At 31.4% G+C, this 26,792-nt stretch overlaps 3 protein-coding genes across 3 annotated transcripts; 2 read left to right on the plus strand and 1 right to left on the minus strand.

Moving 5' to 3' along the window:
* The first annotated feature begins 559 nt into the window (after nucleotides 1-559).
* On the plus strand, nucleotides 560-6,026 carry LOC123890757 (transaldolase). Its single transcript, XM_045940441.1, has 7 exons — nucleotides 560-1,070; nucleotides 2,559-2,730; nucleotides 2,966-3,015; nucleotides 3,675-3,975; nucleotides 4,508-4,696; nucleotides 4,828-5,010; nucleotides 5,459-6,026. The coding sequence occupies exons 1-7, from the start codon at nucleotides 883-885 to the stop codon at nucleotides 5,702-5,704; spliced, it is 1,329 nt and encodes a 442-aa protein (XP_045796397.1). The 5' UTR covers nucleotides 560-882; the 3' UTR covers nucleotides 5,705-6,026.
* A 3,222-nt stretch (nucleotides 6,027-9,248) lies between these two features.
* Nucleotides 9,249-13,734, plus strand: LOC123890758 (protein NRT1/ PTR FAMILY 6.1). The gene is made up of 6 exons (XM_045940442.1): nucleotides 9,249-9,345; nucleotides 9,489-9,726; nucleotides 10,326-10,543; nucleotides 11,157-11,319; nucleotides 11,656-12,073; nucleotides 12,695-13,734. The coding sequence occupies exons 2-6, from the start codon at nucleotides 9,498-9,500 to the stop codon at nucleotides 13,563-13,565; spliced, it is 1,899 nt and encodes a 632-aa protein (XP_045796398.1). The 5' UTR covers nucleotides 9,249-9,345; nucleotides 9,489-9,497; the 3' UTR covers nucleotides 13,566-13,734.
* Nucleotides 13,735-22,668: 8,934 nt separating this feature from the next.
* On the minus strand, nucleotides 22,669-24,736 carry LOC123890759 (galactolipase DONGLE, chloroplastic-like). The gene has a single exon (XM_045940443.1). It carries the CDS (start codon nucleotides 24,605-24,607, stop codon nucleotides 23,099-23,101), a length of 1,509 nt encoding a protein of 502 aa, XP_045796399.1. The 5' UTR covers nucleotides 24,608-24,736; the 3' UTR covers nucleotides 22,669-23,098.
* Between the last annotated feature and the right edge of the window lie 2,056 nt (nucleotides 24,737-26,792).

The following is a 26,792-nucleotide window of genomic DNA, read 5'->3' on the forward strand; positions in this document are numbered from 1 at the left end:
GAAAAACATATAATTCTTTTTGAAAATATCAAGTTTTGTCATCCTAGTTAACTTTGAACGGCTTTCATCTTTTATTATGAGCTTCAAAGTCAAGTTTTGTATGATTCAAACATCATTATTCATTAGCACTACAACTTCTACTAATACAAATAGTACAGTGTTAGAAATAATAATAAAAAGGAGAGATAGAGAAGATGAAAATATATTGTTTTAATGCTCTATGTGAATGTGTGTCATTTTGTTGTGGAGTTCGAGAAATCTCGAAAGTAACAATAAATCAATGCTCTAAAACTATAATAGAAAGATACGTTACCATTATATTCATGAGCTGTCTATCTTATTATATATCTAACATTAACATTATGATTCATATTCGATATGAAATTTAACCGGCGACACTTATTAACATTTTTATGCAATAACACTTCTCAACATTTGAATTTTTCTAAACCTTTCAAGAAAATTATGAAACAATTGAATCAAAGTCACTTCTTAATTTCTAAAATTTTGTAGTCAAACTAGATCACAATAAAAAATGAAACAATCCTTAAAAATTAATAGAATCACAATAGCGTAAACAACAACTACCCCCCCCAAACGATGGCGGCCATGCGAAGGAAGAACTACTAAATTTCCAAAAATACCCCCTTCATCAACACCTTGTTGTATTAACCTGCCCTGGCTTTTCGGTCAACCCAAAAGGTGCACTACACCAACTTTCTCCACCAACTTTCTTTTACAGTATATTTTTAATTAATCATTAATCATTAATCATAATCAATAAAATACTAAAATAAAATAATACTGAGTTGAATCAACAAGCATAATATATAATCAGCATTTGTTCATTGAATCAACAACCACAGTTGTTTTGTTTTTCCAATGGCTTCTTCACTTTCGCTTACAACGCCAAACTCAATAAGCGCTTCTTCATCAGAATCGCTTCGACAACACAGATCCATCAAAACGTGCTTCCTCGCTTTTGATCTTTCCAAATCAACTCAATTCAAAACTAACCTCTCCGCTTCTCTTCGAACAACTCACCAAAATCCTTTCAAATCCTCTCTAAGGTTAGAATAATCCTTATTCTTCCTAGATCACGATTCATGCTTTTTTTTTTTTTTTTACATGCAGCGCTTTTTTAAATGTTAATTTTATTTGTTTATCGCGATCGTGATCGTAAGTCGTTATTATCGAAGTTTTGTTGTAAGGATGTGTTTGGTTGGTTGGTTTTGAGACACGAGTAGTGGAAAGTTGGTTGGTTAAGTTAATAGTATATGTTAATTTTCATTTTCAGGGAAGAGTGAATATGAAAGTATGTTTTTTTAATTTATTTTTTATGTTAAAATTTAGATTTTTGTTGTAATTAAAAGTAATTCTACCAATGTTTTATTGTGTTTGGCCATGTTTGGATAAATAAATTAATTTGCAGCTTATATAGTATAAACGTTTATAAATAAGCTATTTCTATTACACCGGATAAAATAAAGTCAAATTGTTTTCGGATAAAATAAACCGGAAACAACTTATGGACATGTCATAGGTTTGTTTGCTGAAGTTTTCTGAAGTTCTCCTTAAAACTCTCACAAGTTCTAATGCTAGTAGATAAACTCAAATAAGCTGATCCAAACAAGCCCTTTGACTTTAATGTTAAGCTTGTCAGATAATGCATGTATCAGTGTAGTAGGGAAGTATTTGTCCTATAGTATGTTTGCACAGGCGGTGAGTTTGACAAAATTATGATAATTGTAGCTTTTGCCGGAATCACGGTACTTCACTGTGTCAAAGTTGCCTGTTTGGAGTCAGCTTATTTTTGAGCTTATGAAAATAGCTTATACAAATAAATAAAGTTTTATGTCAATTTATAAGTTTTCACTAACAAAAATTGTATTTTTATAAGTTGTTTTCTCATAAACTACCTTGAAAAGTTTATAATAATGCATAAAAGCTTATTTATTTGCATAAGCTCAAAAATAAGCCAATCCAAACGAGCCCTAGTGTATGTTTGGTTCTACTTTTGGAGGAGCCAAAATTGATTCTAAAGTTGTATAATTGATTTTTACATGTTGCCTCTATAATTGATTTTAAATTGAAGCTTGAATTTGTAGCTTTTGACTTCTACGATTGATTTTTAACTTTGAATTTATTTTTCAACCCAATTCACATGAATCTATCCAAACATAAATCATTTTATATTCATTCAACTCACTTTTAGCGAGACTCGATTCATTCAAAATCAGTCTGTGTCACCACATAACCAAACACATGTTTGGATTGACCATTAGTTCGGCAAAGTGCAGCATTCATCAAAATCATGGTTGCTCACCATTATTATGTCAATCAGGGGTTTATAATGAAACTTGTTCATGTTAACTAAGGAGTACAATTAAGAATTATAAATGTTTGTGCGTTACAATTTTTTTATTCATATATTTTGCCAACGTGATGAACCCCAATTATCAGTAATTTATAGTAGCCGAACTTGTGTTGACTGTGATGTATATGAGACATTGTTTTATATTAAGGCAAAACTTTGATCGTTGGTTGTGTCCTTGCAGAATTAGATGCTCCCAAACAGATGGAAATGGAGTTCCTGCAAAGAGGACTGTACTTCACGATCTTTATGAGAAACAAGGGCAGAGTCCGTGGTATGATAATCTCTGCCGACCCGTTACAGATCTGATTCCTCTTATTGAAAGTGGTGTCAGAGGTGTCACGAGCAACCCAGCGGTAATAATAATAATAATATTATGTTTTCTAGTTATAATAATGCTCGTGCCGCCTAGTGAGCCAAAAAAGACTTATGGTTGTGTCATTCTACTTCTATGAAGATAGTTTTCCTAGGAAAAATCAATACAGGACTACATAGTACATGTTCCAAACTCTTTTAAGAGTTGTAACTTATTGCTTTTTTATATAATATTTGATGTCATTGCTCTGATATGCTCTCTATATGTGACTGCAGATCTTTCAGAAAGCTATCTCATCTTCAAGTGCTTACAATGATCAGTTCAGGTACCATCAATATCTCATACTAATACCAAAAAAAATATTCCTTTAAATTTAAACAAAAATGTAATGATCAGTAGAGTAGACCATGGAGTCACGAACATGGCTTATTCTTGTCTATCTGTAGTCTTCATATAATCATTGTATTACTCTTAGTTTTGTTTGTCACTTCATAAAGTGAGTGTATTTAGCTTGGTAAATTACACAAAGGTCAATGTTGTCAATTGCGGATCAAGGAGAATAGCGAACTGTTCAAATTCCGCTATGCTAAGTGATATAGCTGCAATTTGACAGCAGTTCGTACTAAATTGCGTATCGCAGAATGATATCGCTGTGTCCAAATTCCGCTATGCAGTGGCACTATAGCGCCACTATTTGACAACACTAACAAAGGTGATGCTCTTCGGTGTCTAATATTTATAGGAGGGGCTGGTCTTCACTTCCATAAGTGTACTATTTTGTTTGCTTCTGTGCTTATATTATATTCTCGTGAGTTTAATGTATACAGTTATTTCAGCGGTAAAAGTACTAAAAAAAAGGAAAATATGTTTTATTTCCAATTCTTGTAGATGTTATTCTCTGTGGTGCGGTCTAAAATTTTACTAAGGCTCTAGTTATTTTCTTTCCTGGTCTTTTCGCTAAAGACAAATTACTTGATCATGCAGGGAACTTGTGCAAGCAGGGAAAGATATTGATAGTGCATATTGGGAACTTGTAGTGAAGGACATTCAAGATGCTTGCAAACTATTTGAACCAATTTATGATCAAACCGATGGTGCTGATGGCTATGTTTCTGTTGAAGTATCACCCAGGCTTGCTGATGATACTGAAGGAACCATAGAAGCTGCAAAATGGCTTCATAAACTGGTTTCTCGCCCCAATGTGTATATTAAGATTCCAGCTACAGCTGCTTGTGTCCCTTCAATTAAGGAAGTGATTGCCAATGGAATAAGTGTGAATGTGACTGTAAGTTTGTGCTTTATTCTTTTATTTAGTCTGCGAAATTACATAATTAAGTAACATTATTATGTTAAAATATTCTAGGTTGGGATGTTAGCTACTTGATAAGTAATCCATGAGTATCTTTTGAATCTTTTGTAATTGTGAATAGAGTATTCTCTATTGTGAAGGGGAAACCCTTGAGGAGTGATTCTCTCCTATTCTATCCTATTTCTTTAATAGGGAAAATTGTTCTATCTTTGGAATCCAATTCTTGGGTTCCCAACATGTCATAAGCTGTTTTTATAAGGTCTTCCAAATAAGTCTCACAAGTGCTTATGCTAGTAGATAAGCTCAAATAAGTCAATTCAAATAGACCTTGTCAACACAATAATAATATGAGTAGTAGTAAGCTCATGCTGGTTAGAAGTGAAGGGAGTTTCTAGTAGGAAATCCAGGAAGTTCATTTTCTGACATTATTGATAAGTGTCATATGACGTGGTCTCTTTTACCATGTGGCCAGAGTCTAAATATACATTTGTGGTACTTGTATCTGCAGCTGATATTCTCTCTTGAAAGATATGAAGCTGTAATTGATGCTTACTTGGACGGTCTTGAGGCATCTGGGTTAAATGACCTCTCGAGAGTCACAAGTGTTGCCTCGTTCTTTGTCAGTCGAGTAGACACTCTCATCGACAAGATCCTTGAGAAAATTGGCACTCCAGAGGCCCTTAACCTACGTGGCAAGGTAACTGCATATTGTTTTCCAAACTGACAATTTTTTTTTTCTTTTGGATTTATTTATCATCTGGACTGGATATCTGGATATCAAATATTCAAATATGCTCATTTTATACTTCATGACATTGAATTTTATAGGCAGCAGTAGCTCAAGCAGCGCTAGCTTACCAACTCTACCAAAGGAAATTTTCTGGTCCAAGGTGGGAAGCTTTAGTTAAAAAAGGGGCCAAAAAGCAAAGGCTCCTTTGGGCCTCTACCAGTGTCAAGAATCCTGCCTATCCTGACACCTTATATGTTGCTCCGCTTATTGGACCTGACACTGTAAGCCACCATATTTTCTTGGCTTAATTGTTTTTGTAGCTCCCTTATATCCTGCCTATTACATAATTTTTTATTAGGTCCCTCCTAAACATTTCAATAATCTTAATTCAGGTCCCTAAACTTTTAATTAATTTGTATTTGGATCCTTAAATTAAGTGATCTAATTACAATTTTTTTAAAATTTTAACAATCTAATTAAAAGACAACTAGTTTAATGACCTAATTGCAAATTACTAACAAAATTAGGGATTCAATTACAAATTTTTTTAGTTCAAGGGTCTATTTGAAAATCCTCAAATTGTTCAACAGGGACATACATGTGAATTACTGTTTCGTTAATGAACCTCTCATTTAGCCTTTGATTATGTTTACAAACTTGGGAAGCAATTTTTCTAATCTTCGAACTTGTATCTTATCTTATAGCATTAGCTTCTTAATTGCTTCGCAGGTATCTACTATGCCGGACCAGGCCCTTCAAGCATTTATCGACCATGGTGCCGTAGCCAGGACAATAGACTCAAATGCATCTGAAGCTGAAGGAATATACAATGCTCTTCAAAAATTGGGTATTGATTGGAGCTATGTTGGTTCACAGCTTGAACTCGAAGGAGTGGATTCATTTAAGAAAGCCTTTGACAGTCTCCTGGATTCACTGCAGGAGAAGGCAAATTCTCTTAAGTTGACCAGTAAGTGAGGTGTGAACTTTTATGGTTAAATTTTTTCTATGTAATGTACGGTGCCATTTACGGATTAATAAAAGACGGCAGCTACGGGTTGTGATGTGTGCTGCGGGTTGTGATGTGTGCTGCTGTAAATTTGCTTCATGGAATCATCGGCGAAGATAGTGATACATTATTAGTTGGAAATTATCTGCTTCTAGGTAAAGCTTTTTTGTTACTTTCCATGTACCATGTATGCAGCTTTTTAGGGAAACACATTTTCTACAATAAGTGCGCCATGCAACTTTCAATCTCGACAATATGATCTAAATCAATGGCAGAGTTTGTTTAAACTTATTTGTTATTGTGCAATCTGAGCTATCTGATATCAAATTAATGGTTGAGATTGTTTACATAAATGCACACTTCTCTTACAATAGTGAACCAAATCCGTCTATTAGGCGTTAGTGTGTCCAATGTTTTCAATTTCAATGTATTATTTTGTTATTATTTCAAAAGGAAAAATGCAAAACTAAGGTAGCTGGGGATCAAACTTACAACTTCAACTTCAGGTGTGAAACAAACCTTTGTCATTAGGCCAAGAATATCGCATATTAAGTATATATTATGTGTAAAATCTAATAAGGCCAGGCATCATAACCGGGGTTCGAAACCCAACTCTCTCATTTGTGTGTATTTTTTCTTCTATCTACCAAAAAAAAAAATCTTTTGAGGACATGACCTTCCCTGTCTCGTAATTGACTCTATTGAACTTCCACCCAGCTAATTTTTTTTCCATAAAAATATTTACTCCATAATAAGTTAATTTGTGTTTGAGTCAGTTTTTTCCGTAAACAATATATATGATATATCATTAAAACTTTATGGAATTACTTAACTAATAAAAAATGTATTGTAAGCTTTTTTTTATGAAATTATTTTATTAAAAATGTATTGTTATATATAATATTAAATAAAATGTGATTTTGCAAAGCGGTCGACATGAGTTTGATCTCAGCTCCATTGTAAAAATAAAAAAAAATTGCAAGTGATTTTCTACATGTATAAAACATACTGTGTACTGTCTCTGGTCCTTTGTTTGTACATCCATTTCAAATTCAATATATATTTGACTCATCAGTCATGTTTTCATAGGAGGTACAGTACAGGTCTTCATTTCCATAAGTACATTGTTGCGTCTGCTTCTGTATCAATAATAGTTAATAATGTTTTTTGAGTGAGTGGTATATTTCAGGGGGTTGGTTGGGGGGTGCTGTTAATTTTTTGTTGGATGAATTAATTGATTGCTACTAACAATCTTTTTTAAATGTCTAGCAGTGTTCATTTCAAAGTTTTGATTTTTGGGATAACAGTGTTAAAAAAATTTAAAATAAAAAATATAGAAAAATATATTTTTTGATGGTGTTAAAAACAGAAAAGTATGGTTCAAAAAAAAAACGGGAGTATAAAACAACTTTTTTTTTTTATAATATAGTATAAAACAACTTTAAAGACATGGAGAAGAAACTATAATTTATAGATATAGATATTGAAGTATCTTCATTTCTTAAGATATATTATAGTATTTTGTCAAAAAAAATAAAATTATTATAGTATAATTTTATAATCCATAAATTGTTTACTTGTTATTAATGATGTCATCATTTTTATTTGAAAAACTAAAATTAATGATGAAATTAGTAAAACACTCTAATTCCATTTTACACAGTAACATATTTATAGAGATTTTACGTTTTCCTTCTCTAAATTTTTCTATGTATGTTCAAACAAACATTCATTAATCTATCTTCTCACACACTTATACACTTAATTCTTTACAAAATGAATGTATTCAATAAGTTTCAACAAAGTTGTCCCGTGAGTTTAACTCAGTTGACAGAGATACTGCATTATATATACAGCGAGCTGAAGTTCGAACCCCGATCATCTCACTTATTCACCTTAAGGGTTAAATTTCTAGTTACTAAGCTATTTGATAAAAAAAAAAAAAAGACAACACGTTTTTAAGAAAAAACATGATAAAATGATTCAAGGAGTAATATTATATTTATGGTTCCTCACACAAATATACAAACACAAACATTGAAAACGACATAACCACCGATAGTAATTTTAAAAAATAACATAATTCAATGCATCGAACACAACATGAACATTAAACACCGATGCGTGTCCGATACTGGAACATGCCTAATCCAGAAAATATTCGTGCTTCATAATTTGTGATACCCTGTATTTTTTTAGAAGCATGATACACTGCATTTATACGGTGGTACACTATTTGAGTAGAAGAATTATGTAATCCAATAGAATAACCATATTTTCATGGTGAAACAACCAAGAAGAGTTGGGTTGGGAGGTAAGACATTGACATAATAATAAATGACATTAAGGACCAATGAATGATTGATAGCAATGGTTTCATCTTCCACAGTAGGTTCCTATAAATGCATTGTCATAAATCGCTTCCATTTATATATATATGTTGTTTATTTAACATTTATTGAACGTGACCAGTTTCCTTAGAACTTTCATGTGTTAGTTGAACCTCCCTTTAATATGGTCCCTTTCTTAATTAACTCTTCATCATTCAACCTTCTTTCTATTCACACATGCCCAAAAACTCACTTGCTAACAAGGTAAACATGGAATTTTACATTGTTTGATAATCAAGATTAATGATAGTTTATTAATATCTATATTTCTCTATTCACTGAGACACCTTTTAACTAAAGATAAAGCGGATGAGTTATTAAAGTCAGAACATTAGTGCAAAATGTAACATGCCCTTGATCCTCTTAGGTCCAACTAGGGAGCTATTGTTCCTTTACACCAAAAAAATTCACATGATTTAAGAATCAATGCGAAATTTAGTTTATAAATACTCATATTCCTCTATTCACCGAGACACCTTTTAGCTAAGAATAAAATTGTGAGGACTTGCACAAAATTCATTGTAGAAAATGCCTCGAAAAACGGTACATCGGACTTGAGCTCATAACACATGCCAAGCTCTAGGCCTATTAGTTGTTAGGTCAATCCTAGCACACTATGAGGCCGACCTAATGCTTCGAAATTCGACTATTGATGGTGTAAAAAATATGTTTGGCCAGTAGTAGCTACATACACACCGTGATATTTAATTGAAATTTGTGAGAAACATGAGATTTTGAATAAAAAATTCACTTTAACTCTTAAAATTTGGGTTAGACCTAATTTAATTCTATAAAACCAATTTGTCGCGTAGAATATGTCTCTAATTATAAACTTATTTTTATATTATATATTTTATTGTGAGATTTTTAACCATTCACACTATCACAATTTGTTCCAGTTAAAGAGATTGTAGGGACCTAGTGTTTTTAATATCATTATATTAGTCAAAATTGATATATCTCAGAGATGTACCAAGATAATTTGCAATAAATTAATGGTCAATATTTACTATTAGATTGTAGGTGAGTAAATATTTACTCTTAAATTCAATCATAAATTATATTAAAAGTGAAAACAACAAAGGCATGAGACTTTTAAATGTGTATGGTTAGCTACATTCATTTCATTCACTCTCTTTAGTCAAAAAATAAAATAAATACCTACATAACAGTACACTCTCATATACAAATTTCTCATAATTAGATGCATCCATAAGTAGGTGAGAAACAAAGAAATGATGGAAGTAGATCTATGAGCCTTAATTTACATGTTTTTAATGCTACTATTTTATCACTAAAGATATCTTTGAATCTTTGCATGATATTTTTTGTTTGTGTAAAGTTGAGTTTTGTTGTGTGTTAGAGCTAGTTAATGGCTACTTGTGAGATTAAGTCACCAGAAGGTCCTCAACAAGGGACACCATGTACTTCAATGAGCAGAAAAAAGCTTGGAATTTACTTCATTGAGTCAGAAGATAGAAGAATGGCTTTAGGACGTGGATACACAAGAGGTTCTACACCAGTCAATATTCATGGCAAATCCATAGCTGTTGCTGATCTTTCAAAAACTGGTGGTTGGATTGCTGCCTTCTTTATATTTGGTATGTATATTCTTCACAATATAATTTGACTTATAGTAGATGGTTATCGGTATCTTACGATACATGTGAGTCATATTTCGATTTTATACTAAACTAAACCTGTTGTTACCAGAGTTAAAAAACCGTCTAGTATACTCTATGATCCAACAAAATTCAATTAATACGAATATCTATTGCGTATCTATTTTTTACATGAATTTCATCTCGAATTTTGATTCATTACTAGAAAATTGGCTTTTTGAGACTGAAAAACCGGTCGCTAAACCAAAAAACTCTTCATTAAACAGTTAGTGATCGAATTAGAGACCAACTCTAAATAGGCCGCTAAACCACTAGTCGCTAAGACATAGTGACCAAAAAAATCGGTCACTAAATCATTTAGTGACCAACTTATATTTTATATATAACTACGAAAGTTCATTCTCTAAATCGGTCTCAACAGTGACCAATTATTTTTGGTCACTAAATCGATCACTAAATGACTGGTTTCTAATCGGTACCTCAACTTAGTTTAGCCATCCTTATTGTTTGTCAATTTTGTATAGGCAACCCAAAGATAATGTTTGATTTTTTTAGTTCTTTCCATGGTTGGATTGCAGGAAATGAAATGGCAGAAAGAATGGCTTATTTTGGACTTTCTGTTAACATGGTAGCCTTTATGTTCTATGTGATGCATAGACCTTTTGCAAGTTCATCCAATGCAGTTAATAATTTCTTAGGGATATCACAAGCTTCTTCTGTTCTTGGTGGATTTCTAGCTGATGCATATCTTGGACGTTATTGGACAATAGCTATCTTCACTACAATTTACCTCGCGGTACATTTCGTTCTCTCATGTTTCGAATTCATATTTTGAGACCGACTTATCAAAGTCGAAAGAATAATAAACAAATTGGTTTAAAATTGTCTGTTTAGGTCAAAATAGTCCATCATTTTTGCGAAATAGTAAATATATGATCAAAATTTTAAAATATCATTCAAAATGGTCGATTTGTTGATTTCTATTGTTAGAAGTTATAACGTACATGTCACATTGCATGTTGATCCCACGTCAATGTTATCATTAATTGCAATTATGTATAGACAAATTAGTCCATGAGAGACCTACATTTTGACAAATTAGTTTTATCATATTCAGTTAACTTGTTACATCACAGAGCCTAAAGGTAAAAGTTAATAGAGTTACTATTTTGACCGGCACTTTACAATTTTAGAGATGTAGTTGCCAATTCGTAAAAATCAGAGACTATTTTAATCGTTGCTTACAATTCAATGTACGAATTTTCCTAATTCACTCAAAATCGAAACATAGATTGTCTAATCTTAATCCGACAATCCAGATTGCGAACAATGTTTTCGTGGTTAAATATATTAATGACAAAAGGATACTATCATAATAACTTTGTTTCATTCCAAACTTTTATGAACAGGGTTTAACTGGAATAACAATATGTGCAACAATGAGCATTTTTGTTCCAAACCAAGAAAACTGTGACCAATTGTCACTTCTATTAGGCAACTGTGAGCCTGCAAAATCATGGCAAATGACATACCTCTACACAGTTCTATACATAACAGCCTTTGGAGCTGCAGGTATTGTTAGAGTTAGTTTAATATTTTTTAAAGCAGTTACATGTTAGTTATATTAGTTACTTATGATCATTGTATGAAGTGTATCATGCACTTATCGTACTTTTTGTGTCACTGACACTTCTGAAACGAAGGCACGTCTGGTGTCTGACACTGACATGACAGTGACACATGTGGTGTCTGATGGTTTCAACGTGTCAATGCCGTGTGTCTGATGTTTGTGTCTATGTTAGTACCTCATAGATTGTAATCAACTATTTCAATCTAGCAAAATTCAAAGTCAATCTTGGTCTCAATTTATTTTTCTTTTTGTTGAATTCTTCCATGTTTTTTCAACAGGTATAAGGCCATGTGTATCATCTTTTGGAGCAGACCAATTTGATGAAAGAAACAAAAACTACAAATCCCATCTTGATAGATTCTTCAACTTGTTCTATCTTTCTGTGACAATTGGTGCAATTATAGCATTCACAGCAGTGGTTTATGTTCAAATGAAATTTGGTTGGGGATCTGCTTTTGGATCATTGGCAATTGCAATGGGAATATCTAACATGCTTTTCTTTGTTGGTACACCTTTGTATAGACATAGGTTACCAGGTGGAAGTCCTCTTACACGTGTCGCTCAAGTATTGGTTGCCGCATTTCGAAAGAGAAATGAATCATTTGATAATAGTGAGGTTATTGGGTTGTATGAAGTTCCTGGTAGAAGATCTGCTATAAAGGGTTGTCAGAAAATTGCTCATACTGATGATTTCAGGTTAGTGTCTTTTGATTTAAGTACTACTCTGACACAAAAGTTCTTAACTTTTGGCAAATGTTAACATGTGCCATAAAAGCAGATGATAAGTAACTTAAGATAGAAATATTCATCTCAGAAGTTGTCCATTCAACTTTTCAACAGGTTAAGAAAATGGTGCACATATTAGAATAGGATAATTTACATGACAGCATGTTGAGTATCACTCATTTGCTAATAAGTGGATAGTCGCTCGAGCATATTTGAGGGAGAGCGTCTTCCATTTCAGATTGGCCTGTCTGTTTGTTTGGTTACGACTAGACGGGTTGTGCCGTTGGGGTGTTGGAGGCGAAGCCTTCTGTAGAATATGGACCATAGTATACTAAGATACCATATCAAACTATGTAGCACGCACACTTCACATCAAAGGTGTGTCTGTCTGTCTGGCGTCTGACACCAACACATGTAGTTACATTCAAATATTTAATTTTCTCAAATTATTACCAGTATCGGTGTTTGTGTTTGTGTTTGTGTCTGGGTCGGTGTTTCATACATATCTTTGCATGTTAAGCTAGTAAGTAGTACATGAGTTTCTCAACCACTATGAGTTATTTACAATGTTCAATTATCTATATATATTAGGTTTCTTGACAAAGCAGCTCTACAATTGAAACAAGATGGCACTAATCCAAATCCATGGAACCTTTGCACAGTAACACAAGTAGAAGAAGTGAAGATCCTTATAAAACTAATTCCAATTCCAGCTTGCACAATCATGCTTAATGTAATCTTAACAGAATTTCTAACACTCTCAGTTCAACAAGCATACACATTAAACACTCACTTAGGTCAATTAAAACTTCCAGTTACATGCATGCCGGTTTTTCCGGGCCTAAGTGTATTCCTCATATTAGCTCTCTATTACCAAACTTTTGTACCACTTTTCAAACTCATCACTGGTCATCCACATGGTGCATCTCAGCTTCAAAGAATTGGAATCGGTTTAGCAGTTTCGATTTTATCAGTTGCTTGGGCCGCAATCTTCGAAAAATATAGAAGAAACTATGCAATAAAAAATGAATTTGTAGCTAGTTTCTTAACTCCAATGCCAAATTTAAGTGCTTATTGGTTATTGATTCAATATTGCTTAATTGGTGTAGCTGAAGTTTTTTGCATTGTTGGTTTATTGGAATTTTTATATGAAGAAGCACCTGATGCTATGAAGAGTATTGGTTCTGCTTATGCTGCTTTAGCTGGTGGATTAGGTTGTTTTATTGCAACATTTATAAATAGTGTTGTTAAATCTATCACTGGAAATTCAGCTAAAAGACAAGAATCTTGGTTGTCACAAAACATCAACACTGGCAAGTTTGATTATTTTTATTGGCTTCTTACTATTTTGAGCTTAATCAATTTTTGTGTCTTCTTATATTCAGCACATAGATACAAATACAGGACACAACATGTTTATGAGATGGAAAACAAAGAGAGCTCCACAGCAGTTTCTAGCTAGTTTAAATATATGGAATTATATATCTAAGTATATGCATATTGTATTAGTCCTCTAAAGTGAGAGGGTCTATTTAATTTAATGTGGAATTACAATTGTTGATTGAAAAGTTAATGATTTATGTAGTTTATTTTAATGAATTTTATCTTTCAAAAATTAATTTTTATTTTTATTTTAAAGTGTACTTTTCTCTTTGAAGGAAATAAATATGTATACATATGTATGATAGGGTGGACAATTTAAGATTTGCTAGGAATAATATAGATGTGGATGTATGTGTCCCATGATCTCAATGAATAAGGATATAACATTTGATATGCAAAAGTGAGGTTTGAACCCAGTGTACTTCACTAATTATTCACCTGAAATTTCGGTCACTAAACTATTAGGAAAAAAAAGACATGGATGTCCATTTTTCATAGATTTTTTATATGCCATAAGTATTCTTATGAGTAAATGACTTTTGTGGATGTCAGGACAACCCATTTTGGAATAATGAGAACTCTAATTGGCTATCACCTTATACATAGGCTACGGTCCCCAATATACCGTACATAAGCAAATAATCTCTTCTCCCCATATGAAGAGAACTCAAGGCATTAGGGTACCGGTTGAGGAAGAACCATACAAGCCGTCAAACTTTCCTTTGTGTTTCAGGATTACTGCTGAGAGCCTAGAATCAACGGTTTGTTCATATTCTTCTATCCAGGTATTCTTAATGCTTATCCCTAATAAATCAATATGTTGTAGATCCTATTTTATATACATGCTCATGTGTTTATTTGGCTTCCGCACTAAAGTAAGATTATGGATTTAATATTTATTGTTGAGCATTTTTATGTTTAAATTATTAAGTTAATTTCAACAAAAACTAACCATTGTTATTGCCATTTAGTCCTATAGCTCTTAACCCTTAAAATTATTTCTAAAGTAGTGATGTTTATTCAAAATATTTACTTCATAACCGATACACCTAAAGTTATTTTATTACATATACACCTGAATAAGAGGATACTAAATCTTAATCTTAATTAGTTATTCATACATTTTTTTCATTTCACATCAAAAGATATTGATGTTGATAGGTGGTAATGCAAGCAAGATTTTATTAAAAAGAATCCAATCATTCACTCACTTATTACACCTTCCTTCACTCTTGCATACAAACAAATAGTTAGTCATCGGTTAGATGTACTAAGTCATACTTAGCTGCGATAATTTTTTTGATTACGGCACATTTTTTACAAAGTTGAAGTAAGTAAGTAATTAAGAAGACTTTGAAATAAAAGTGAGACATGTGTTTCTTGCCCTTATTCTTAAATATCAAATTCCCCTAAACTGAATACATCCAAAAAGTGGTTACCTTCTTTTCAAACAAAAGTTGTTGCCTATGAAATAGACATGTTACACATACCATAGGCTATGATTGTATTTTTTTTAGGTTTAATTGTATTTTAACTTAATTGGAGTTTAACCCCTTTATTTTTACTATTTTGTAGAACCAATCTTTTTATTTAAAAATGAACAGTTTTGATCTCTCGATTAAATATTTGGTTTAAAATATGGTAACACAACATATTTTAAATAAAGTTATTAATATTTTTTTTTTATAATTATATCAATATTGATCTTTTAATATGGCAATACAACGTGATTATATATCTTGTCATTAATACATATTACATCACCACTTTTTTAGTTCAAAAATATAATGGAGGGGTCAAAACTATCATAATTTAATATAGTGAGACCAAATATGCAGAATTGTAAAATAGTAAGGGGATAAAAACTGCAATTAAGTCTTATACTTTTTAACTCCCTATTTTTTTCATGCTCACAGGAATCCCATTTTTAAAAGTTGAACATTTTAACCGCTCAAAGTATCCCATTTAATGCAACATATTGGCCCCAACTCTGATTTTTTAATTTAAAAATGATGATTTTTCTTCTTTAAAATTTTGCTTCAAAACTGGTTTTGGTACAACAAAAGTGATATTTTCTATTCAGAATAAAAAATAATAATTAAGTCTATTTCTTATATATCATCATGATTCATGAACTTTTCTATATTTAGACAATGGTATTGACTTGGCTCACATATTTTTGGATTGCCAAGATTTCAGTTTAGTATGCACTTGGCAAAAAATTATAAGTGAACATATCTTACAATGGTGATTACCCCGCGCTAATGACAATTATATATATATCAAATTAAGCACAAACATATATAATCATGAAATCAATATCTCAATCATTAGGCCCCCCAGTAGCAGAAATGATCTGACAAAAATTATATAAAATATACTAATTGTGTATATATTAATGCTTAATCAAGTCAATAGAATATTAAAACAATTATTTTCTTAATTTATTTTCTCTAACGATGACTTTATTTTAAATTATTACAATATGGACGACAACACTTACACTTTGTTTGGACGGAAATATTGAAGAAGATCTTGAGGAGAGAAGGTGAGCAAATCTCATGATCATAAGTTCTTTTTATAATAGCAAAATGAGTTTTTTTTTTTTTTTTTTTTTTTTCATTTTTAAGGTTTAGTCTAATATATATATCAATTTTATTTATCCACTTTTACTTACAATTAGAGTGACAAGGAGTAGTATATATATATAATAAATGAAACGTATAAGAGTTTTTTATTTTATTTTATTATTACGATATATGTATAAAATTTTCACTACCGATAATTAACTATCTGTTTAAAAGATTTAAAATTATTACCGCTTAGATCAATTAATTATTAGTATTACAAGAGATATTTCCATCCATAAACAAAAAGATCATGGTGCCAAGTACTGAACTAGCAGTATTAGTTGCACAAAATTATCATGAGCATTACCCCTTCAATCAGATGAATGATATGATAATTGATGCTCTTGGTATTAATGTGACGAACAAATATATCGGGAGATGAATATGAAGTAGATGAACAACATGTGATTTTTTTATAGGGATAAAACCAAAATTCGCTAATTTTGTAGAAACAAAAAATATATTTTATCACTTTTTTTATTGTTACTTTTCCTTCTTCATGTGAACTATTTGAATTATTTGTCTTATACTAAATAATATCAATAAATAGTCTATTTATTGATTTTTCTACCAACGGTATATAGCAACATGCCACCACCCGCGTATGGTTCTCTTTAGAGTGAGTTTGTTTAAATTTATACTAGGATAAAATCATTTTCAAAGTAAAAAATCAATTTAATATTTTTTTTTATGTTAGTGTAAGCTTTTATTAAATTTAAATCATATGTTGAAGAGATTGTAAGATTTTTTAAAAATGATACTATAAGTTTTTCTTTTCTTTTCAAAAATTGTCTTTTGATGAGAAGATTTTTTGGGTTGACATGATAAAAGATGAAAATTTGGAGAACCAGTTTTTCAAATTTCTGGATTTTAAATTTAATCTCTATAAATTGAGTGAATTTTGATTTTTATCTTTGTAATTTGTGTAAGTGTTGGTTGTCGTCCATGTAATTTGTCAAGTTGGCGGCTTCTGAACACGTGGCAGTGGTCCAGTCAGCAATTTTTTACCATATTACCATTTTTGTGTGCTCCTCTTGAGGTCTGAGGTTCGATTCTCTCTGGCGCCAATTTGGGTGGGCTAATTTAGCTTCTTCAAAAAAAAGACTAAAACTAAAGTAATTTAAAATTAATTGAATTTTTTTTAAAACACTGAAAGCTAAATTAGTTAATATTACAGTAACCAAAAGCATATTTTAACCTTATTTATTAATAATAATAACCTTTTCAACCTATCCAATAATTTCTAGATCACCCCTAGTGTATTTACGACTTTTTAATAATTATAACTTATTAATATAATCTCGTTTCTTCATAATAATGAGCAATGCTTGAACAGTGCTTGCAATCGATACAATTAAAATACAATTAAAATACTAATTCTAGCCACCATTTGAACAGTGCTTACAATTGAAATACTAATTCTTGATGATTGATCGATCTATTAAGGTTTATGGAAGTCAAGTCAAGCAAAAGATTCGTGCAACGGAAGCAAATTTTATTTTATTTTTTGTTTAAATTGATATCTCTCCGCATAATTTAGTTTTGTGAATCTCAAATAAGCGTTAAATTCATTTTAAAAGCTTTAATTCAATGATGATGGATATCCAAACTTTTTTTTTTACTCAAATGGATATCCAAAACTTAAAACTATGATAAAATTATAAAAGATTCCTATCATCCCATATTCATCCGCTCTTGGGTTTTTTTTCACGATCGGTATCTGGTCTATTTGACCGTATAATTTTGTGGTCATCCCTACTAAGTTCAGGGGTGTCTCCGAGTTTTTGGAGGCTCTGTGCAAAATATAAAAGTGGTCCCTTAATAAAAAATAAAAAAAAAAACTCATCCTTGATTTAAATTGTAAAAAAAAACACATTCTTGTAATTAATATAAAAAAATTCATAGTCTAATAATACCAACAAAATATCTTTTACCTACTTAAAACGATTCATTCTTCTAGCAATTTTTTAAACAAATTCATCAATCAAGTCTTCATATTGTATGTTCTCCAAGAAATGATTCTCAATTGCTAAGCCATTAAATATTTCTATTGGGCTTGATTATTGAAACTTACTATTTACTGTAATATAATTAATTTTTATACACTCTAATTTACTAACACTATACTATCTTGTATTTAATAAAAAAAAATTAAAGAAAAAAATTAAAATAAATATAGGATTCTTTTTTAAGAAAAAAAATTAAAATAAATATAGGATAGTATAAGCTTATAGTATTAGTAAATTAGATTGTATGAGGCCCTCATTTCTAAGACTTTTTAAGAAGCTCTATACCATAACACATGTTGCACATGGCATAGAACCGCCCTTAACTATGTCTAACGTTATTAGAATTTATGAGGTCTATACTCAACCACAAAAGCTAGCTTGAGAGTTGAGGTTTGCACTACACTTATAAAGGCTATCTTTATCATATCTCTAGCCAATGTGGGACTTCTAACACACCCCCTCACGTCCAGAACTGAACAAGCTGGAACGTGAAATCAACAACAACGGGTGACCCAAATATGGGAGGTCTCCACAACAAACAAAAACAACAAATGGATCTAGGATAGACTCTGATACCATATTGGAATTTATGAGCCCTATACTCAACCACAAAAGCTAGCTTGAGAGTTGAGGTTTGCACTACACTTATAAATGTTATCTTTACCATATCTCTAACCAATGTGTAACTTCTAACAAACGTCAATTATCACTGGACCGACTAACGATTGGTCAAACACAAAGATTCTTTACTTTGACAATGATACTCGACAAATAAACAAAATGGAGGATAACTATTAATTATTAAATAAATTGAAAGATGAGCGATTGTGTAGACTTAATTATGAACACCGTTATGAAGCTAGTGTTCACAATTAATAGAATCTAATAATTAATTGATGTGTTTACACCAAAAGAAACATGAACTGGATAACAAATTAGTAAACTATATATTCCATGAAAAATGGAACTGCTTACATTAAATAATTCCATTTGAAATAGTTTTAGGAGAAGCGTACGCGTAAACGAAAATATGTATAGATACGTAAATCTTAAACATGTACTTTAAAATCTAGAAAACATTGTCTGTTAAATACCCTAAAAAAAAAAAAAAAATTGTATCGAATAAAATATATACTTCGACTTTCTTATATTAAAACTTTAGCTTGTAAACACAAAAGTACTGTACGCGCTTTTTTGAAAAGATCAGGTTCAGAATAATTATTGGAAGAATTTTTTACTGAGGAAGAAGAGATTTTTTTCTCTGATTTTTCCAAGAAAAAAAAAATTGTTGTTTGGTATGAACAATGTGAGTAGAATTTTGTTAAAGTGGTTCGAATATCGAAATCATTCATTGGACACATGATAGCATATAAAAAAATTGTAATATATATATATATATATAAAGAAAAAAGTAATTCAAATATTATATCAATGCAACTGTAATTCCGAGACAATGTGTGCCGGTCTTTGAGACTAGATCTTCAGATAAGTATAATACTTAATACTGTCACTTCAAAATCTTGTGAGATTCAAAACTTATTTTTTGTGTCTCTTGTATCGGAGTTCATTTTCAAAAGCAGAACTTGTTCTTGATTAACTTGAAGTGTCTTGATCAGAACGTAGACTTCAGAAGTAGATCTTACTCTTGAATCACTTGATTAGTACTCTTGATCAAAACTTGAACTTCTGCTAACTATGGTTAGAAGTTAGAACTACGCTTGTGTTCAGAACTTATTGGTCTTAGAGTTGACTTTCCACACTCAAATTCTAAAGTTCATTTTGATTTAACAAATTCTATAATAAAAATTATTCGCTGTTGGGAGGTTTATATATATTAGATATTAGATGGGCCTGAAACAACAAATTTAAATTTTTTTAATAAAATTATGAATACATACGATCTTATATATACCACACATAACCAACCCCACGTCTAGCCACGTCCACATCAGATATACCATATACAGTACGATACTTACTAACCATGCTGAAAACGAAAATCGTACCTAGCACCTTAATGATGGAAAAATACTTATATATGGATATAACTATTTGATCACATTCACACTCATAATAATGGTTAATCATTGAATCATATTAAAAATAATGTGACCAATGTGGGGTCAAGAGGAGCAGCCTGAGCAAGGGATCATCCACATTTTTTTTAAGAAGTTAAATTAGCACACCCAAATTGGCGCAAGAGAGAATCGAACCTCAGACCTCAAGAGAAGCACACTCTTAGGTCTCAAGTCAATCCCAATGCACCAACCCAAGTGTGTTAGGGATCATCCACATTGATTTTCACAATCTAGATTTCTTCTCAAATCTTGATTTGTACGGTGTGCTCAAGTTGGATGCCACAGGATCTAGATTTGACGGTATTATTAGAAACACGTTCAACCACTATCTTGCAGGCTACTCAAAGCTTTATTCAAAGGTCAACTAACGATATTGCTCGTTAAACTGTATGTTATCTACAATGCCTCTTGCTAGCCAACAATGCAAAGACATGAGTATTGACAAACTTGTCCCCAAGTTAAATATCATATTCATCTTGTGTTGATCCAAGACTTCAAGGATCTTCTCTCTCAAACTAATCATTCTCTCTATCACACACTTAGAGAGAGGAACAAATGTGCAAATTTTTTCACCAAACCTGGAGTCTCCTCAGATGTCGACTTCTTAACTCATGATTCTCCTCCAGAAGGCTTTCGTGATCTTCTTAACGATGATGCAATGAGAACCTTCTTTCTTCGCTAAACTATTTTAAAGTATTTAGTTAGAATTTGTTTAAAAAAATTACAAAATAAAAAACATTTTAAGTAGGTTCAAAACACATTAAAGAGATGTTAAATGTCTCAAATAGGAGCTCGAAAAATATAGGGTCAAATGTTCCAAGACCACACGAGAAAATGATGTCATAACTTTACCCAAACCCTTAAGGTATTTGGTAGATCACTTTTATTATAAATCTAACACTCTTCTCACACATATTTGATGTGAGACTTAACCACTTATAATTGAAACTCAACAAAATGTTAATTTTCGTTCAACTTTGACTCTAAAATAGTACCAAAATCTATACAAGTTGTATTGTCACCTACTATATAAAGTCACAACTATCAGGACATTTCGATCAAGCTTTATATGTTCAATTTTGACTTTAAGAAACTGTATTAAGAGTTTCACATTAAATGATATTTATAAAACTTGAAAATGTATTTATTTATTTGAATGCCAAATATATATATAATATATATAACTGGTTAAAAAAAGTCAAAATACAAACCAAGAGTACTAAAAAGAGCATGAAAAGACTTCCATAAACTAACAACCACCACAGATGACACCCAGAGTGGCCATCAAAATAAACGAACTTGAAAATGTATTTATGAAAGACATTTCTCTCTTTATAAATCAATTTTATAAAGTTGAATTAAATTAATCCAACGTAAAATATAAGAAGGTACATAATTAATATATTTTATCCTCAATTTTTTATTTCAAAATTTCATAAAATTAAGTTGCAAATATCATTAAAATTCACATACACAACTACAAAATTTTAGATTCGAATTCGGATAAAATATTTAGTCTAATAATATTGATATTGAAGTATAACTTGTGAACAATTTAATTTTATTGTGCGGTCCCTATATTTTTGGACGGTACCACATATTGCTATTATGTTGCCCCACCGATTTTGTGTGTGTGTAGTTGAACAATATTGGAAGTATATATTTCAGTTCACATATCTCATTCATCTCTGTACGTATACGTGGGTGATCACATATATCATATGCTATGTTGCAAACTATAAATATAAAATGTACTTTTTTCTTTAAGTGTTTTTTTCTCTTTATAATTTATCAACCATTGAATTAAAAAAATGACACACAACATAAGAGAAACAATCAGAGAGGATCCTAATCCAAAAAATTTATAGTACAAATGTGTTTCAGAATTATACATGATAAGAAATATGTTAAATATGTTTGGATCTCATCCCCAAAAGATAGCTCAAAAGGTGAGGTTGCCCTCACATATTTATATACTTCACATACCGAGAACTTAAGCAATGTGAGACTTCAAAGAAACTCCGGCAACACAAACAAACATCATATTCAACAAAATACAACATTTAAACAAGAAAAAAGCACAACAACCAAAAAAAATAAACACACCAAAAAAAACAAAAAAACAAAATAGGAGCACTGACATAAAACTACCAAGAACACCCAGCACCTACCTCAATAGAAGACACCACTCCCCACGAAGAGAAGAAATGATCAACCACGAAGGATAGACAAACACATATCAAGGGGGTCTCCAACTATCCAGGACAATCAAGACCTAGCTCTAAACTTCAACAATCTCGCAGTTTCAACACAAAATAGGGTGGTTCCCGCATTCATCCAAAGAACATGGGGTGCCGAAAAACTTACTTAGAAACCATTTCTAAGAATCGAGTAATTTTAACCCTACCACCGGATACTCGACAGAAACAGTTCGGGAGTTTCAAATAGTCCACACAATAACATGTCAAATTAACAACCACTTCAATCTACTTTTCCTACTCACACTCATGCTTGAAAAATACCATGAGGATCGACGCCAACTCAAAACCCAACCATCTGAAAATACCATATAGATATCAGATTAGTGAAGTTTGACTACAAGAAACGAACGCGAATAGATGTTCAGCCGATTCAGACCTTAGTGCACATAACGCTCTATATAGAAATATAATGGATTTCCATTAATTAAAAAAAAGAAAGTATATAATGGATAACAAAATTCTTCTCATCATTTTTGATGTTATTGCTATAATTTTAATTTACAGGCATGATCTGAATCTAAACCTCCTAATTAAGCTAGAAGAGACCTAAATAAATCATCTCATCCTAGCACTTTTGCTTAATTAACTCTAGCTCTAGATTAACTACTACTTAATTAATTACAAGTTATACAAATTACCACAAGAAAAGAACAAGACCAAAAATCATAGTGGTCTCCTCACTCAAAGAACACAATAAATCCGTTGAAACTGAACTAAGAAAATCATAGTGGTTTGTTCTTCTAGCTTCTTCAAACATTTGTGATATTGATGAGTTCAATAGAAACATCTTTGCCTTCTCTAACAAATTGTTGACTGCACCATCATTACCATGAATCACTTCTTCAATCTTTTTTTTAGGGCATCTAAGAAGACCAATATAAGTATCCAAATCATGAACACAAGAAGGGTTTTGAACATTGAAAAAATCAAGCATAAGTTCAACACCAACATGTGCATAACAAGAACAACTCCAAGGAAACTCATATCTCCCACCTATCAAAACCCTAAAATTTTCATTGAACACAACACCTGGTAATTTAGTTATTGGATCATTACAATTTGATATTCTCAACACTTTCACTCCTAACTCTTCACATCTTTTTTTAAACTCTAAGTTACCAACTCTTGGTCCTCCAAATGAAAAAACAGTAACACTAGCATGATTTTTATTATTTTTTTTGTTTAAACCTAGTTCTGAAATATCATAAGCAAGTAAAATAGCTAAAGCACTTCCCATGCTATGACCAGCTAAGGATATACTAACATTCTTCTCACCTTTATGTTTGTTCATCAACCTTGATACTTCACTAAGAAGTTGTTCTCTACAACTTTGAAGTCCAAATTTTGAAGAACTTTCATCCGAAGTATACAAAGAGAGAAATCCGGATTCGACTTTCACGTTTGGAAGTTGATTACTTGGATCAAGTGAAGCCGGTGTTAATGAACTCATGAGATTTGAAATCCATTCTTGATTTGTAACCGTTCCGCGGAAAGTTACAACTATATCTCTCCTACCGAGTTTTTTGTAAGAATCGTCAGAAGAAACTGCTACGTAACCAATCCATCGACCAGATGAATTGTTTTCTATGATGTTTGGTGGTGTTGCATAGATATATTTTGTGACTTCATAGCCACAATTTTCCATTCCAACTTCTTTCAACATACTCTTCTTACCATACTTACAATACAAGTATCGTTTCGAGTTTTGATCAAGATCAAAAGCTTTGTAAGAAGATGTAACAAACTCTCCATAGCGAATTATCTCTTCGCGAAGAATAGGGTGTAATGGGTCTAAAAGATTTTCCCAGTTATTGCACCCTTGAATCTCTCTCCAAATATTTGCTAGATTTTTTGTAGCAATATTAGTACTAGTAGTAGTAGTAAAAAATTTATGTGTGATTTTGTGTGTTTGTTTAGAAATAGTGGGGGTGCTAATAGTATTAGTGTAAGTATTGGTGTTGGTAGGAAGGGTGATTTCTAGTAAAGCTGAATTTGATGCAACAATTGATGACTTCAAAGAAGGAGACAAGTTATTCTTTGGTAATGAAACTTGACCAAAGGGATGAGTTGTTTGAAAGGTTTGTGAGAATGTAATGTGATTCATGCTAATTTTGTTTGGTAAGTGTGTTATAGAAGAACCCATAAGGGAAGAATATTAGAGAGAGAGAGAGAGAGAGAGAGAGAGAGAGAGAGAGAGAGAGAGATTGTTATTGTTATGTTGAATTTTCATTAATTGAAAACAAGAGACATGGTGGAGTTTTATATGAGGGAAGTGGAGAAAGAAAGAGAGGGAGGGGGGTCCATAATTATAAAAAGGCATGTTAGGCAAGGATTTGACTGAGAATTTCATGAGAGATTTTTTTTTTTTTTTTTTTTCATTTTTCATGTGGTCGGTTAGGTAATGTGTTTTATGAGAGAGAAGAAATTCTAAAAAGGTTGTTATTGTTATTTTTTTTTTCTTATTTTTTTCTGAGACAAAATTATTTTTTTTGTTTGGCTTGTGGCTGTGTGAGTGTATGACAAATGAGACAGAAAGAAATGAATATACTATACAGTATTAATAATTAATCATTAATTAACGAGGAGTGCTAACAACACACTTTTTAACAAACACACTCTTCTCTATTGGTTAAAATTTATATGGGTCCCATAAAAATTATATGGGTCCACATTTTTTTATGGGACCCATGTGAATTTCAACCAATAAAAGAGAGTGTGTTTGTTAAATAGTGTGTTCCTAGTATTATTCTTAATTAACATGATCAAGTGGACCCTATTATTCTTTTTTTTTTTCTTTTGATGGAGGTTGACTTCAAATCTATATGCTAAAGGAACAGTTTTTTTATTCTCTATATGAATGATCAACAAATTAGGGAATGGTTGAATAACATCTGAATAATAGATTTGATATTGGAAGAAAATAAAATCTAGATCTTGAATAATAAAAGTTATAAATTGGTTTTGAATTTGAAAAGTGAGGGAAAAACAACTTCAAAGTGAAGTTCTTGAGTAATCTAGTAATATGAGTTGAGAAATTATCGAGTATCATAAAATTCAATATGTATTATTATATAACTCGTTTCTCTTGGTAGTGGTATGTTCATTTTATTTCTTCCTTTATTCATTTATTTTTCTATTATCATGAGATGTTTTGGTTTGGAATTTGGGTGAACCGGTGTTTTGTGGTGACGCATTTATTGTTTTTGTATTTTTTTCTTGATATGTATATTTTCTTTTTTTTTAATACTTTCGGTACTCTTCTTTGTATTATTTTTCTGTTATAACCTCTTTTTTGTTTAATATATATATGTTTGCCATTAAAAAAAATAATATAACTCAGATTCAATTAAATTGTTAGAAGAAAAGAGAAATATTTGTAGAAAAAAATACTAATACATTTCGCGTCTCAACTCATGCAAGAGAAGAAAATGGATAACTCCAAAAGTTTAGTGTCTAGTCTAGTAATAAAAAGAAGGATCTTAGATTTGGTAGGTCTTGATTTTCATTATATTTATAAGTGTTTTAAGAGTCTTAATGTTTTTTCTGTATTAAATTGGGCATCACTCCGTCGAAACCTAAATTTTTTATATAAGATAAAAAAGATAAAAGAAAATGGATATCAGATTCATTAATTCAAAAAATTAATTACTTGTATATTAATTCAGGGTTAAGTGTATAAATAATGGTAGCTATATATATATATATATGGGGCTGCTAACTTAGACCCAGTTTTAGCAAGGTGCACCTTTTCAGTTGGACCAAAATACCCATTCTTTTTAATTAATTAACCAAATTACCATCAATGGACGCGGATCCAGTGTCGCGCGCGTACCGAAGGACCATGGTTACAGACCGTTGATTTCCATCAGACAGCCAAGATCTGATCTCATCAAGACTGTCTGATCAATCAGACAACCCAGATCATCCTGATCCATCAGATTCCAGCGCCTGCGCCACACTGGATTACAACCTGAGAGAGAAAAATTTGCTTTTTAAAAGTAGGACACGTGTCACACAATGGTTGGCTGGGTGTGATTTTTGTTCATTTAATATTTTGAACTCAATTATTTCGTTGTAAATTAATTTTTTATTTATTTTTTTTATACCAAAATTCATAATTTTTTTTTCTCTACAAATAGAGACTTGGTTCGTTTGATTTGGACACCGAAAAAAAAAACGCAATTTTTCACTACCTTAATCTCATTTTTCACTACCTTACATCAACTCACTGAAACCATTCTACCAGCAAAATGGTTTCAGATTACAACTCTCTGAAACCATTGTACCAGATAAATGGTTTCAGAAGCAAACACAATTAATAAATTACT

The sequence above is a fragment of the Trifolium pratense genome, linkage group LG6, assembly GCF_020283565.1.
Source record: "Trifolium pratense cultivar HEN17-A07 linkage group LG6, ARS_RC_1.1, whole genome shotgun sequence".
NCBI classification, from domain to species: Eukaryota; Viridiplantae; Streptophyta; class Magnoliopsida; order Fabales; family Fabaceae; genus Trifolium; species Trifolium pratense.